The sequence below is a fragment of the Hydra viridissima genome, unplaced genomic scaffold, assembly GCF_058129835.1.
Source record: "Hydra viridissima isolate aposymbiotic clone 2 unplaced genomic scaffold, HvirCarnegie_v1 scaffold_21, whole genome shotgun sequence".
Lineage (NCBI taxonomy): Eukaryota > Metazoa > Cnidaria > Hydrozoa > Anthoathecata > Hydridae > Hydra > Hydra viridissima.
The window spans coordinates 166,244-184,925 of NW_028324320.1; the positions used below are offsets into that span (position 1 = coordinate 166,244).

The 18,682-nt window shown below is 17.5% G+C and overlaps 1 protein-coding gene across 1 annotated transcript; it reads left to right on the plus strand.

Moving 5' to 3' along the window:
• The first annotated feature begins 11,969 nt into the window (after positions 1-11,969).
• On the plus strand, positions 11,970-16,884 carry LOC149876381 (putative DNA topoisomerase 2). The gene is made up of 8 exons (XM_090075483.1): positions 11,970-12,744; positions 12,991-13,713; positions 13,777-13,850; positions 13,956-14,432; positions 15,918-15,936; positions 16,333-16,417; positions 16,613-16,724; positions 16,876-16,884. Exons 1-8 carry the CDS (start codon positions 11,970-11,972, stop codon positions 16,882-16,884), a joined length of 2,274 nt encoding a protein of 757 aa, XP_089931609.1.
• The last annotated feature ends 1,798 nt before the right edge of the window (positions 16,885-18,682 follow it).

Here is an 18,682-nt window from a genome sequence, read left to right on the forward strand (position 1 = left end):
TCTAATTCATCGTTACACATATTATAGTATAAAGCTAAATTTTTATTATTAAAATCGTCTATAATTTTTTTTTTAATATCATCTAAATTTATATTTTCTTTTTTATATATAGTTGCTAATTCTATTAATATATTTGTATTATATTCAATTATTTCTTTATTTTTTTCTTCTATTATATTAGCATCATTAATAAAAACAGATGTATTTTTTTCATTAGACATATCAACAATAAAAACTTTTGAAGTAATATATTGCTGTTGTTTTTTGTTATTTTTATCTTTATTTTTAATTGTAACTTCATTTAATAAAAATCCATTATTTTTTTCAAAATCAGATTTAGATACAAGAAAACTATTAACTATTTTCATTTTTATATATTATTAATTATTTGAATTATATATTTCAAATAAAAAAATATATCTAAATTAGTAAAAATAATTACTATATTTTAATTTCTATAGCGAATTTTTAAATATTATTATTGAATTTATATTTATACAAATATATAAAAATATTAAAAATAAGCAAATATTAATAATTATTTAATTATTTATTTATAAATTTATTAATAGTTCTTTTTATTTTAAAAAATTATTTTTTTTTATTTAATACGCTTAGCGAATTTTTTAATCTAAAGTGACAACAACATAATAATAATTATCTAATAATGTTATTTTATTTAAATATCTATCTGCAGAAAGTGATTAAATAGCCGATTTTAAATCATATAATTTATTATTTATATTATCTTTGCTAAATATAATGATTATTAACAAAAGATAAAATTTTTTCTATTACATATAAGTAAAATCCTTTATTAAATTGATTTATAATACTTTGTTTAAATTTATTTAAATTTTTATTATTATTTTCTATAAATTATTTTTAATTATTTCTAAATTTTATTTAAAGACAGAATTATTTTAATTAAAAGTACCAATATAATATTATTATTGCTATTTATTTTGAATAAAGCGTCTTTTATACATATATTTTAAATAATTATAAATATTAATATTATTCATTGTATTAATTTTATTTATATTGTTTTACTTGCAATAATAAATTCGAATTATATATATTTTATAATTTTTATTTTTTCTTGCTAAATTATTTATTAATTTATTTAAAATAATATTAAAAAATAAGCAGATATAAATAAATATAGCAAAAAAAAATAATTATTTAATTATTTTTTTTTTAATAATATTTATTATATTTAATTTAATTTTTTTTTAATAATATTTATTATATTTAATGATACTGTGATTTTAATATAGACGCAATAGATTTAGTACTGATTAATGATAATTTGTATAATATTTTTTTATATTCTATAATATTCATTTTTTCTTTATTATTATTATTTAATAAATTTATTATACTTTTGGAATTAATTAAAATTTCAATTAAAGCTCCTAATAATTTAATACAATTAGATTTGTTATTATCTTTAGATAATGCTAGTTTATTTTCTCCTAAAGTTATATATTTTGAAGTTTCATTATCAGAGAAAAATTTATTTTGTTTATATAATTTAATAGTTAGTTTTAAATCATATAATATATTATTTGTACTATATATTAAATTTAATATATCTTTGTTTTTAATATCGTCTATATTAATAGTTTTATTATTATCGGAATTTAAACATATTACATATAGAAAAAATTTGCTATTATTAAACTGTTTTATAATACTTTTTATAATTTCATATAAATCTTCTTCACTATAACCTATAGAAGCTAATTCTATTATTTTTTTTGTATTACTTTCAATTTCTTTATAATTTTCTTTATATTCTGTACTATAATCAGATGTAAAACTATGTTTATTATCTTTTAACCCAATACAAAAATGTAAAGGATAAAATTCATTATTATTATCTTTATAACTTTCTATTGCTATACCTAATTTTTCATTATTAGTATCTTTGAAAAGACTATTCATAATATACATTTTTATTTTATAATTATTGATAATAAATTCAAATAATATATTAACCGCAAATATATTATATTATAAAAGATTTTTATATAAATATATTTTATCTAATTATTTATTAATTATTTAAAATAATATTATTAAAAAATAAGCAGATATAAATAAATTTAACAAAAAAAAATAATTATTTAATTATTTTTTTTATTTAATTAATATTTTATATAACATATTTGTTGTAATCTATATTTAATAGTAATAATTTAATTATTTTTTTTTATTTTATTATATAAAGCTTAATTTTGTTAATAAAATTTTATAATATTTAATATTGGATATAACATATTTGTTGTAATCTATATTTAATAAGATTATCATCTAATAATAATAATTTTATTAGTATTTCCATACATTTCATATATTTATTTTTATTTTTTTTATCTGTACAGTCAAAAGAAAACTTTTTAGTATTATAATAATTAAATTCTTTAGAAGGATATTGTTTATTTTCATATATTCTATGTAATAAAATTTTTATGCCTTTTAAATTAATTAAAACTTCAATTAAAACTTCTAATAATTTAATATTATTATAATCATTTTTATTATTATCTGATGGTAATGTTAATTTATTTTTCCTAAAGTTATATATTCTGGAATTTCTTTATCAGAAGATAATTCAAATTCTTTATATAATTTAATATTTAAATTTAAATCGTGTAATAAATTATTTGCCTCATATATTGATTTTAATATAACTTCATCTTTAATTTTATCATTTACACATCTTATATATAAGAAAAATTCGCTATTATTAAATTGATTTATAATACTTTTTACAATTTCATGTAAATCTTCTTTACTATAATTTTTAGACGCTAATTCTATTAATTTTCCTGTATTATTTTCTACTTTTTCATTAGTATTTCCATACATTTCATATATCTATTTTTTTTGTTTTTACATTTGCAGTTAGATATTTATAATTTATCTACTTAATAAAAATAACTATAAGTTTCTATTAAATTTAAATCATACGATGATAATAATGTTAATTCATATAGTATTTTTCTACATAATATAATTTCTTTTATAGTTTCATCATTTTCTATACAATATGTACAAAATTTTTTAATTTCATAACATTTATGACAAAAACAATATAAAACATGATTTATACCTATTTCGTTAAAAAAATCAATTATATTTTCTGAACAAATTAACACTTCAATTAAACTACATAATAAACAATCATTATCATTATCTTTATTAATATATTTAGATGGTAATATTGTTAAATCTTTCCCCAAAGTTATATATTTTGAAGTATCATTATTATAAAATAATTTAATAGATACACCTAAAGTAAATAATAAATTATTAGTATATTTTATCGATTCTATTATATTACTATCAATATCGCCATTATAATCTGCTATATATAATAAAAATTTACTATTATTGAACTGTTCTATAATATTTCTTTTAATTTTATGTAAATTTTCTTCACTATAATTTGAATTTTTTGCTAAATCTCTTATTTTTTCTATATTATTTTGCGCGATTATGATTTTTTTCTCTTCATATTTTAATTCAGCATTATTATTAGTTTCTTTTATATAAATATTTAAATAACGAAAATCTTTTTCTGTTTTACAAAATATTGTTGTTATATATAAATCTTTATTATTTGGAAGATTACATATAATTTCCATTTTTATTTTGTAAATTGTTTTACCTAACTATTTTATTTATAATTATTCAATCTAAATTCAAATAGATAAATATATATCTACAAGTTATATATATATAAAGATTTTTAATATAATATTATTTATATTAATTATTTAAACTAAATTTAGTAAAAAAAAAATAATTAAATAATTATTCTTTTTTGTTTATTATAATAATAAATCATTTATATTTTTTATAAATTTCTACTAAATTATATAGTTTTTTATTTTTACATTTACAATAAAATATTAATTTCTTTATTGTGTTTTAAATTTAATATAAGTTTCACTATTTAAAAAATTAAGGACTGCTAGTAAAATACTATCATTAGAATGTTCTATATCAATATCATCATCATTATCATCATCCTGTATTAATAATAATTCGCGTAGTGTTTGTTTACATAATATATATTCATTTATATTTTCTTTATTATTACATTCAGAACAAAATTTTCCAATTTCTTTATATTCACGACAAATATCTTTGTTATTATTTATATATTTTTCTTTTAATCCATTAAGTATATCTCCTGAACAAATTAACTGTTTAATTAAATCACTCAATAAAGATTCTTCGCCACCAATACTATTATTACATATTGTTGATAAATCTATTAAATCTTTTCCTAAAGTTATATATTTTGAAGTATCATTATCAGGAAATAATTCTTTTTGTTTATGTAATTTAATAGATACACCTAATTTATATAATAAATTATTTGTATATGGTATTGATTCTATTATATCAGATTCATTAATACTATCTTTACATTCTTCTTGTATATCTATAAATAAATAAAATTCACTATTGTTAAATTGTTCTATAATATTTTTTCTAATTTTATCGAAATCTTTTTCATTGTGATTTGTATTTTTTGCTAAATTTATTATTGTTTTTATATTATTATCTAGAATTATTTTTTTGTTGTTTTTATATATTATTAATGCAGTATTATTTTTTGTTATATAAATGTTTAAAATATAGAAAATACCTCTTATTCCTTCACATAATATTCTTGTTACATGTAAATCTTCATTATCTGGAAGATTACATATAATTTCCATTTTTATTTTGTAAATTATTTTACTTAATTATTTTATTTATAATTATTTAATATAAATTCAAATAGATAAATAATATATAAATTGGTAAATTTATATCTACAAGTTATATATATAAAAAGATTTTTAACACAATATTAATTAGTATTATTTATATCAATTATTTAAACTAAATTTAGTAAAAAAAAATAATTAAATAATTATTCTTTTTATTTATTATAATAATAAATCATTTATATTTTTTCTATAAATTTCTACTAAATTATATAATTTTTTATTTTTACATTTACAATAAAATATTAATTTCTTTATTATATTTATAATTAATAAATTTTCAATTTAAATTAAAACCATGAAATTTTTCTAATATCATTATCATGTTCTATTAAATAAGTACGTAATAATGTTGCTATATATAGTATTTTATTACATCTCATAAGTTCAATTATATTTTCTTTATTTTGACATTCAGAACAAAATTCTTTAATTTTATTACAGTTGTGACAAATATCTTTATTATTTATATATTTTTTATATAATTCATTTGATATTTTATCAAAACAAATTAACAATTTAATTAAATAATGTAATAAAAAATCATCAAGACTATTATTAAACATTATTGATGATTTTACTAAATCTTTTCCTAAAATTATATATTTTGAAGTATCACTATTAGGAAATAATTCTTTTTGTTTATGTAATTTAATAGATAAATCTAATTTATATAATATATTATTTGTATTTTGTAGTAATTTTATTATATTATGTTCTTCAACATTATCGTTTTTATAATCTGCTATATATAAATAAAATTAACTATTGTTAAACTGTTTTATAATATTTTTATATAAATTTTTTTTATTATAATTTGTATTTTTTGCTAAATCTATTATTTGTTTTATATTATTATTTATAATCATAATTTCTTTTTCTTTATATTTTAATTCTGTATTATTATTATTATTTTTTGTCATATAAATTTTTAAATAACAAACATCATTATCTTTTGTTTTACATAATATTGATTGTATATATAAATCTTCATCATTAGGAAGACTACTTATAATTTCCATTTTTTATTTTATAAATTATTTAATGCTAAATTCAAATAAATAAATATAATAAAATTTAACATAATATTATTTATATATTAATTGTTTAAACAAATTCAGCAAAAAAAATAATTATTTAATTATTTTTTTTTTGTTTATTATATAAATTGCTTATATTTTTTTAATAAATTTTTACTAAATTATATAGTTTTTATATTTTATAAGTTTAACTATTTTTTTTTATTTTTACATTTATAGTTAAATATTTAATTTATTTATTATATTATTTATTGGTATAAATTATTAATAAAATATTCTGCTAGATTAGGTGATACGAATGTTAATTTATGTAATATTTTTCTACGTACTATAATTTCAATTATATTTGTTTTATTTTCACATTCAGAACAAAATTTTTCAATTTTTTTGCATTCATAACAAATATTATCAACATTTATATACGTTTTATTTATTATATTAAGCATATCTTCTAAACAAATTAACTTATTAATTATAGCATTTAATAAAGAATAACCAGAGCAATTATCATATTTTAATGATGATGTTACTTCATTTTTTCCTAATATTATATATTTCGAAGTATCTTCATAAGAACATGGTTCATTTTGTTTATATAATGTAATAGGTATATTTAACCAATATAATTCATTATTTGTATATGGTATTAATTTTATTATATTTTCTTGTTCGATGTTATTTATAATAGTGAAATCACTAATATAACGAGAATTTACGCATTTCATATATAAGAAAAAATTACTATTAATAAATTTTCTTATAATATTTATTTTATTAAAACAAATAATATCTTCAAAATCGGCTATAGGATACATTTTTGTTAGATTATATAATATATTTAAATTACTTTTAAGTACACGTTTTTTTTCTTGAAATTCTGATTCTTTACTATTATTATCATTATTATTATCGCGTTTATTCATATAAATTTGTAAAGAAAATTTAATATTTTCTTCATTTTTACAAAATATTGTTGTTATATATAAACCTTCATTATTATCATTAGAAAAATTTTTTATAATTTCCATTTTCTATTTTATAAATTGCTTTGCTTATTATCTTATTATAGATTATTTAATGCTAAATTCAAATAAATAAATATAATTATATTATTCAAAATTTATAATAAAATCTAAATAATATCATTAAATTTATATTTACGAATAATATATAAAAAAAATTAAGATAATATTAATGTTATTTATATATAAATATATTATTTATATATTAATTATTTAAAGAAATTTAGCAAAAAAAAAATAATTAAATAATTATTTTTTTTTGTTTATTATATAAATTGTTTATATTTTTTTTATAAATTTTTGCTAAATTATTCTATAGTTTTTATATTTTATAAATTTAATTATTTTTTTTATTTTTACAGTTATAATTAATATAGTTTTCAAAATTTTTTGAGTATAAATATAAATTATTATAATTTTCTGCTATATTATCTAGCACAAATATTAATTTATGTAATATTTCTCTACGTCGTTTAATTTCAATTATATTTATTTTATTTTCACATTTAGAACAAAATTTTCCAATTTTTTCACATTCGCGGCTAATATTATTATCATCTATATACATTCTATCTATTACAATAAGTGTATTTGTTAAATAAATTAACTTACTAATTACCGCATTTAATAACGAATCATCAACACAATTATCATATTTTAACGATGATGTAACTTTATTTACCCCCTAACATTATATATTTCGAAGTATCTTTATAAGAACATGATTTATTTTGTTTATATAATGTAATAGGTACACTTAACCCATATAATTCATTATTTGTATATGGTATTGATTTAATTATATTTTCTTCTTTAATACGAGAATCTACACATTTTATATATAAGAAAAAATTACTATTAATAAATTTACTTATAGTATTTGCTTTATAGTCAGACATAATCCTGTCATATTTAAGTATACAATATATTCCCATTAAATAATTTATCGTTTGTAAATTATTTACAACTACACGTTCATCTTTTTTTTGTTGTTCTGATTCTGTAACATTATTATTATTGTTATTATTACGTTTATTCATATAAATTTCTAAAGGAAATTCAATATTTTCTTTTGTTTTACAAAATATTGTTGTTATATATAAACCTTCATTATTATTAATAGGAAGATTATTTATAATTTCCATTTTCTATTTTATTATAAATTATTTAATGCTAAATTCAAATAGATAAATATAATTATATTATTTAAAATTTATAATAAAATCTAAATAATATCATTAAATTTATATTTACGAGTAATATATAAAAAAAAATTTAAGATAATATTAATGTTATTTTATATAAATATATTATTTATATTAATTGTTTAAACAAATTCAGCAAAAAAATAATTAAATAATTATTTTTTTATTATTTATTATATAAAAATTACTTATATTTTTTTTTATTTGCTATTATTTAATAATGTAATAAACTGTATATTATTTTTTTACATTCTATAAATTTAATTATATCTTTTTTAGTTCTATATTTACTGCAAAATATTTCAATATTATAACAACAATAATAACAAATATATTTTTTATCTATATACATTTCATTTAATAAAGTACATATAGATTTTGTATTAATTAATCGCTTAATTAAAGAATATAATAAACAATCAACATAACGTGTATTATCATCTAATGATAATATTACTTTATTTTTTCCCAAGGTTATATATTTTGAAGTATCATTATCAGGAGAAAATTTATTTTGTTTGTATAATTTAATAGTTATATTTAAATTATATAATTTGTTATTTGAATAATGCATTATTTTTAGTATATCATTTTCATCAATATCATCTATATTAATAATTTCGTTATTGATATAATAATCTTCGCATACTATATATAAGAAAAAATCACTATTATTGAACTGTTCTATAATATTTATTATAATCTTATCTAAATCTTCTTTATTATATTTTTTAGATGCTAGTTTTATTATTTTTTTTGTATTATTTTTAATTTTTTCATATTCTGCATTATTATTATATGTAAAACAATTATATTTATTATCATTATTATCTTTTAATTTCATATAAATAGATAAAAAACATAATCCACCATTTTTTTTTTTTACAAAACATATCTATTAGATATAAATAATTTTTATTATTATTACTTTTAAAAAAACTATTCATAATATTAATATTCATTTTTATTTATTATTAATAAATAATAATTTAAATTCAAATAGATAAATATATCTAAATTAACAGAAAAAAAATAATTATTATATTTAAATTTTATAGTAAATTTTATATTTAAAATATACAAAAAAAATATTTTTATAAAAATATTTTTTTTTTAATTTATTTTTAATAATTATTTATATTAAATTTACACGCTAATTATTTAAAATAATAAATTTATCTTTAATGATTTAATATTAATACCAGTCCAATAAAATATTTAATAAACGAATAGATTTTATATATTTAACAAATTCTATTTTTTTTTCATGTTCTGAGCAAAATTTTAAAGTTATATTATATTCTTTACATGCGCAAAGAAAAGAATAATAAATAGAAAATTTTTCTTGTAATAATTTTTTTATAAATTCTTTATTTATTACTGTTAAGATTAGTATTTCTAAATCTAAAGATTTAGTTATACTTTTTTTATATTTATCATTATTAGATATTAATAAAGATATTGTTTTTTCTGTTATTTTATTTTCTTCTAATGTTATATATTCTAAATTTTTATTAGGAGAAGATGATTTATTATGTTTATACAATTTAATATTTAATTTTAAATTAAATAATTTATTATTTATTCTATATATTGAATTTATTATATTATCTTTATTAATATTATTCATATCGATAATATTATTTTTAGTATCTACGCATATTACATATAATAAAAAATCACTATTATTAAATTTATTTATAATATTTGTTTTAATTTTATTTAAATCATCTTTATTATATTCTTTAGATATTAATTCAATTATTTTTTCTACATTATATTTAATTATATCATTATTATTTTTACGTTCTATACAAAGTTCATTTGTAATACTAAATTTAGTATTATTTTTTTTGTTTTCATCTAAACAAATATAATAATATAAATAATATTTAATATTATTTATTATACAAAAACTTTTATATATATAACATGCATTATTATTATGATAAATAAATTTTTCAGTATAATTATTGATATTACTATAAATAGTTTTTATAATTTCCATTTTTTTATTAATATTAATAATAAATTCAAATACATATAAATATATCTAAATTAACAGAAAAAAAAATAATTATTATATTATATTTAAATATTTAAGGAATTAATTTATCTAATAAATTTATACATTTTATATATTTATTTATATTTTCTTTAGTCTTACAATTTGAACAAAATTTTGGCTCCCAATCTTCAAAATTACAATTAGCGCAAAAAGAATTTATATCTAAATTATATTTATTTTGTAGTAAAGAAATTATAGACTGTTTATCGATTAATTTATCAAGTAAAAAACTTAATCTAAAATTAGAATAAGGAGGTATAATATTTTCTTTATCATCAGGTAATAATACTTCTGTTATTTTAGTTTTTCCTAAAGTTATATATTCTAAAGTGTTGTTATAATAAGAATGTTTATATAATTTAATATTTAAATTTAAATCATATAATTCATTGTTTAAAAATTGTATTAATTGATTTATACAATTTTCGCATATATCATCTATATTCATAAAATTTTTATTTTCATAATTTATAAATGCTATATATAATAATATATTACTATTATTAAATTTGTTTATAATATCTTTTTTAATTTTATTTAAATCATTATCATTATAATCTGTAAATGCTAATTCTATTATTTTATTTGTATTATTCTCAATTATTTCTGTATTTTTTTCATTTTTTAAATTTTCATCATACATAAAAGCAAAATCATTATTATTATATTTACTATCAATATCAATATAATATTTTAAAGCATATCTAATATTATTTGCTTTACAATAATAATTATAACAATTAACTATTTTATCTTTGCTTTTCTTAGATTTAATTAAAATATCTTTTATAATTTCCATTTTATATAATAATATTTTAATTATTATTTTTTTATATTATAAATAATAAATTCAAGATTATATTATTAAATATATTTTTATTAAAGATAATTTAATAAAAAAAAATAATTATTTTTTTTTATTTATTATATATATATACATTAAATTAAATTCTAAATAATATTTAAACTACTAAGCTAATTTATCTAATAAATTTAAACATTGATAATATTTACATTTCATACAAGTTATAAATAATTGATTTTCATTTTTAGAATTACATTCACAATCATTAAACGTATTAAAAATTTCTGTTAATAAATTAACTATAGAATGTTTATCAATTAATATATTAATTAAATAATTTAAATCAATACGATCACTTTCAGAATTATTTTTTTTATTCAATGGTATTTTTGGTATTTTATCTTCTCCTAAAGTTATTTTTTCATTGCTTAAAATATTATGAAGTATATCTAGTTTATATAATTCAATTTTTAATTCTAAATCATATAACTGATTATTTAAAACTTCAATTAATTCTGCTATATTATTTTTACAAAATTTATCTACATCATAAGTTATTACATATAAAAAAAAGTTACTATTTATAAACTGTTTATAATATCTTTTCTGATATTATTTAAATCTTCGTCAGTATAATTTGTAGATGTTAATTTTATTATTTCTTCTGTGTTATTCTTAATTATTTCATTATTTATTTCATTATTTATTTCTTTATCTGATTTAAAAATATATTTAGTATTATCTTCTTTACATCCAATACTATATAATAAACAGTATTTTTTTTTAACAACAGTATTATTATTTTCTGTTATTTTGCAAGAATCTACACATAAAGAATTATAAGACTCTCCATCTTTTTTTCCAACAATTTCTTTTATAATTTTCATTTTTATTATTTATTTTATTAATTTGATAAATTCAAATAATCAAATATACATATAATTATTTTAATTTTAGCAGAAAAAATTAACAATATAAAATTTTATATTAAATAAATTTCTTTTGAATAATTTACTAAAAAATTTAAAAACCTAAAATGAATGACGACAATGGAAATATTATTTTAGGCACCGCCGAAGAACATATTAAAAATAAATATGAATTTTATGGAGGTAGTGTTATTAGCAAAAGTATTTTACTACCTACTTTCACTGATGCTGACACTTATGAATTTAAATATAAAATAATATCTTCATGTTTATATGTTTGCATAAATGAGCTATTATCTAATAGTTATGATCATACTATAAGATCAGCAAAAACTACATATATTATTATGAATATAAATACTGAAAACAACTATGTAGAATTAATTAATAATGGCGAAGGAATTAATCATAATATAATTGAAAAAGCTTTTATGCGTGCCTTTACATACTCAGATACAACTGGCGGCAATAAAAATAAAAAAGGTATTAGCGGCTATAGCGGTATTGGCGCTAAACTTACTTTATACTGCTCTGAGGCATTTATAATAGAATCAGTAAAAAATAAAGAACTTTATACACAGGAATTTTTACAACGCGGCGAAATTATAAATAAAAGTAAAATAACAAAAACAAATTCAGAAGATTATACTCATGTTATATTCTATCCAAGCAAAAATGTATTTGATTCAATAAATCTTAGCGAATATATAGATGTTTTTCGCGCTAGATGCCTACATATAAAATGGCTAACTGGTGACAAAGTCAAAATAACATTTAATGGCGCCGATATAAATCTATTAAATCCTTCTTATTTATTTACCACTACTGATCCTATTAAAGAAAATTTGGCAGTATATAACTATAATCATGTAAATAAAGAAGGTGACAGATTTAATATATATATGTATATAAATAAAGACAATATAAGCAAAAAAATACCTTTAACTTCCGCTATAATCAATGGAATGGATGCTTCTCTATTTAGCGGCAAAAAAGATATATTAGAAATTTTGGCTATAAACGTAAAAAAAATTATGTCTTCTACATCTAATAAATCTGCAGCCGCAGCAATGTATGATAATATACTTGCTAACAAATTAAAAGATAAATTCTATATGCTATTTATAGTAAATATGAATAATCCGCGCTGGAGTAGTAATTTAAAAAACAAAATAGAAAATATAATAAATATACATGATATATTCAGCAAAATTAATTTATATAATGATTTTATTAATTCTACTACTAGCTGGCTATCAACAATAACAGATAAAAGTAATAAATCCGTTATGAGTAAATATCATATACCTCCAATTAATCCACCTCCTAAAGACGAAGAAAGAGTTTTAATAATATCAGAAGGTAATTCAGCTGACTCTGTTGTAACTGCTAGCATTGCAGAAGTAAAAAAACAAAATGTCTTTGGTCGTTTTATATTATATGGTAAACCACCTAATTTACTCGCCACTCAAAAAGACTCTGATAATGTAGTTAATAGCATATTTTTCAAGAATGAAATGATAAAATGTTTAATGAAAGCAATTGGGCTAAAATTAGGAGAAAAGCCGCTACTAAAAAACATGCTGTATAAAAAAATTATTATAATGACCGATCAAGATACAGATGGTGACCATATAGCAGGTTTAATAATAACATTTCTATCTACTGCTTGGCCTGATCTTACAAAAATGAGTATATTATTTAAAATGTGTACACCGTTAGTTATAATATATGATAATAAAAAAAAAAATGAATATCATTTTTCTAGCATTAATGAAGCAGATAAATGGATACAAGATAGTAATATAACAAAGGCGCAACAACAAAACTTATCTATAAGATATTTCAAAGGTATGGGGCAATATCCTAAATCCTGGGAAAAAATTTTCTTTAGAGATTTTACTTATATTAAAGAAATTATTTTTGACGAAAATAGTAGCACTAATATAAAAACATTCTTTGATGCTAATTACATTGATGAAAGGCGCGTAATAATAAATAATCAATATGTATCAAGTAGATTTTCTTATTTTTCTGCTAACAGTATTAATATTAATAAATATCTATCTATAAATATGTTGTATTATTTTCAGCAAAATAATTTAAGACATTTACCTTCTTTATATGATGGTTTAAATGATTCACAGCGGCGTGTATTACATACTATAATACCTATGGACCGTATAAAAATAAACATGACATCATTAGCAGGTATAGTTAAAAGTGTTGCTGCTTATGAACATGGAGATACTTCACTGCAAAAGGTGATAATGACTATGGCTAAATCATATGATGGTCATACTTATATACCACTAATATTAATTATAAGTAACGCTGCCGGCACTAGATATGCCGCCAAACAAGAAGCAAGTGCTAGATATTTAGATTGTATACCTAATTCAATAATAGATTATATATTCCCAAAAGAAGATTTAGCGTTTTTAGATTATATAAATGGTGATATAGTACCTAAAACTTTTTACTCCACTATACCTTTTATTCTGTTTAATTACAACAAACAACCTGCTAGTTCTTGGAGCGTCGAAATAATACCGCGCGATGTTAATACAGTATGTAATATAATACTTGATTTAATAACAAATAATATACTTCCTAGTAGCGCCTATATACCACCTTGTTTTGACTATACCCCACTAAGAAAACATATTTTAGAAAACAGCGATAAAATAATAGAAATATTTTATGGCTGCTATGAATTAATAGATAACAACAGAAAAATAAAAATACTAGAAACCGCGCCATATTCATATACAAACGATATAGTAAAAACAATGCAAGATAGCGGTCTATTCAGCGATGTAATTAACATATCATTAAAATGGGATGTAAATATAATTGGGACTATAAAATACAACAAGGCAGTAGAAAGCGAGAAACAAACAATAGAAAAAGTTTTAAAATTAGTCACTAATATGTTAACATATAAATTTAATCCAAAATTAAATTTTATAGTAGATGCAGAAAAATCAACAATACAAAATTTCACTAATTATCTTGCTCCAATTATTATATGGTTCAATAAAAGAAAAGATTTATATGAAAAAATATACAATAGAAACTTAAAACTTATTACACTGCAAATAGAAAAATATAAAGAAATTAAAAGATTTATTGATTTGTCTGAAGAAAAAAAAATCAGCATTATAAAAAGCGCTAAAATAACAAATAATTTTCTGCTAAACAATAATTTTAAAAAAATATCATCTAACACTGTAAGTAATGCTAAAAAATATAATAATCCCGCGAAATTAGAACATGACTGGTATAATAGCAATGATGCAAATTATAATTATATATTAGGCGAAAGTATAAGCTCATTAAGTAGCGCTAAACATATAGAAACTTTAAAACGCTTAGAAGAAAAAAGAAATATTATACTAAAAGATATAAATCCATTTAAATATGCAAATAAATGGAAAAAAAATATACTTAAAATTTTAGAAATATATAATAACAATGTAAAATTTTGCTGGGTAAAACCAGATTAAAAAATAGCGCAAAACAATATTTATTTTTTATTCTGCTTAAATTATACAACTAAATAGAAAAAAATATATTTTAAGACTTTGAAAATATAATATTAATAGCAATGTAAAATTTCGGGAGTGTAAACACAAATTAAAAGAAAAAGATAAATAATATTTATCCTGTTATCTTATGCTTTAATTCGCTAAATTTATCATAAGCCATTCCTTTATAGTAATTAAATTTATCTCTGTAGAAATAAAATAAAACAAATAGTACAATTAAAATTGCTACAATTGCAAGTAATAATACTCCAGATGAACTCATAGTAAATAATTTATACTTAATAATCTGCTTTAAATTAAATAAAAAAATATTATTTTATTTGTTAAAGATTGCGGTAATTATTTATGAGCGAAATTAGCAAAATTCTTAATAAATATTATAATTTTAGAATAAGTGAAAATAAATATATATTACTAGTAGAGAAAAATCCTATTAATTTTATAATTAAAAATTTAAATAATTTTAAATTGGATGCAACTGTTACAAATTCTAAATTTTCGCAGAGTATAGAAATAAAAGCAGGTAAGTATGAATTAATTATAATTTATACGCCGGAAAACATAATAAAAAGAAAATATATGTTTGAGTTATTTATAATAACTCAATTTCTTTCGAAACAATCTAGAATATTGCTCCGCGATTTAAATAAAAATCCTATTATGCCGCAAAATAAGTTAGCATGTGATGTTTTAAATAATAGCAACAATATAGAGAAAAATATAATAGCGCCTGAAATTAATACAGAATATTATTATGTACCTATTAGCAGTAATGTAATATATTGCGGCAATATAGCTATTTTATTACTGCTACAATTGATGTCTATTAAAATTGGCGATAAATCAATGAATAATTATATATATATAAAAGATAACAAAATATATGCAAGAAAATTATTTCATAATGCTATTTTAATAGATGATGAAAATGAAGAAAGTAACTATTTTTATATGCGTAATTTAACTATTCCTGCCTACATTAAACAAAATAGCAGATATAAAGAGTTAGTATATACACCTAAAAAATATAAAGATTCTATTTATTTTAAAACTATATATATTTTAGATGAATACAAAAAAGAAATTGCTATTAAAATAGCTCATCCTATATTTCTGCTCTCTGAAGTGTTTTTTTTCTTATCATTTACAAATAATGATAATATAGATGTTTATTTATATAAATTATTATATCTTTTAAGAATATTTAAAGATGAAGAATTATTATCTATTATAATAGGCGATACAAGTAGTTATACACAGCCTGCTTTATATGAAAATAATGAGTATAGTTTGTCTGCAGAGAAAACTACTGTAGACGATAAAAAAATAGATAAAATATTTAATAAAAGTGTAAATATTTGGAATAAAATTATAATGGCTTTTAATTAATATATAATCTATTACATAATGTATTTATTATTAAGCATAGTATTTATATAAAATATTGTATTATACGTTATAGAAACAATAGGTTTATTATCATTTTTATTTCTGTGTATATAATCTATTTCTGCTCCAAAGCAATTATATAAAATATTCATTACTACATTATTATATGTATTAAATCTATTATCTAATTTAAAACTAAATAAATTTAGCGGCCATATTATTCTAGAAAAATTTTTCTCGCTTATAATTTTAATTGATGTTATTTCGTGCAATATAGATTGACATATATTTAATATTTTTTTATTATCTGAAGCAATTATATATTCTATATTGCGAAAATTTTTTAATTCCATATATATATAATTCAATATATTTATTATTGTTTTTTTATTTTGCGCTATACAATTTAATATAAATTCATTAGTTAAATTATCACTATCAAACCAATGTTTAAATCCTAAAAGCAGTATTAATCTATGTATTAAAAATAATATATAATTATTTGATGTATAATTAACAAACTTTAACGCGCCAGCTTTTGAGTCTATTAAATTTGTTAGCATTCTATTTAAACCGCTATTTATTTTTATATCGCTGTAATTTTTAATATCTAGTAGTAAATTTAAAGTATTATATTGTTTAATAATTTCTGGATTATAATAAACAAAAACAAATGAATCAGTTATATAGTTAACAGGTATATTATATATTTTTCTTATTTCTTCTTTCTTTAATATATTTTTTTCTAAGTATGTTATTTCTTTGCCGCTCGATACTTTTTGCTTTAATTCTTCGTATTTTTCGCGCGAGATTATTTCTGCACTGGCGATATCTTTAGATTCAGCCATTGATACTTTTAAATTAAAAGCTTTTAACATATCTTTGTTAATTAAATAATTTGTAGTATTATTATTATCATTAATTAATAATTGTTGCTCATCTGCGCTAATAGCAGTATTAAGATATTGCATAATATATAATTTGGCGCCATATTGTTTAAATATAGAGCAAATTCTTTCTATAAAATTTTTTTTTGTATAGAGTAAAATTAATTTAGAGGCGATATATATATACATTGCTAAATCTTTTTTATATAATATTAATTGATTATTTATATTTTTTTCTATATTGAGATAAAATTTAACTCTGTATGATGAATATAGTGAGTTGCAAATATATAAAGGATCTAATATATAGTTACCAGTAGAGTTAATAATATGTATTCTAAAATCATAACAATTTCTGATACGTCCTAACATTTGTGCAAAATCCTCTGCTGTTATTTTTGTTTTGTAGCAAGATAAAAAACCATATACTACATCGAATTTTTCAGTGCAGCTAATACCAGCTTTAACAGTAGAAGTATATATTACAACACGCGCTTTACTCCAGTAATTGTTAATGTCTTTAAAATGTATAGATTTTATTTTATCGTCAGTGTTAGAATTGTATAGCAATATTTGATCCTCGGGAACTTTCTTTATTTCTATTAAAATTTTCCGCAAAGACTCAGAATTTTTTTTGCTAAAAGATATAATAGCGATTTTTTCATATGTATCTATAGAATTATTTATATTAGATAAAATTGTATTTAAGTTAGTTGTTATACTGTATTTTCTATTTATTTCTTTATCATATGTATTCCAAATTAATATACTTTTTACTTCGTCGCGCACAGATGAAATAGATTGAACTATAGTTGAGTCTAAGAAAGCATCGGCTATTATTACTGTATCGGCGCGCTGTATAGATTTATGTATTTTAGCGAAACTATTTATAAAATTAGAATTATTAGTATTATTTGTTATTTGCGAGTAAATAGATTTAACTTCATCCATAACAAGTATATCTATTTCATGCGGCTCATAATATAGCCTCAA

Bases quoted from the DNA above. Each gene is read 5' to 3' on its own strand.
- LOC149876381 (XM_090075483.1), top strand. From the start codon at position 11,970: ATGAATGACGACAATGGAAATATTATTTTAGGCACCGCCGAAGAACAT. The intron at 12,745-12,990 runs GTGACAGATTTA...TGCTATTTATAG, and splicing joins TAATCATGTAAATAAAGAAG to TAAATATGAATAATCCGCGC. The intron at 13,851-13,955 runs GTAATAATAAAT...TATTATTTTCAG, and splicing joins ATTACATTGATGAAAGGCGC to CAAAATAATTTAAGACATTT.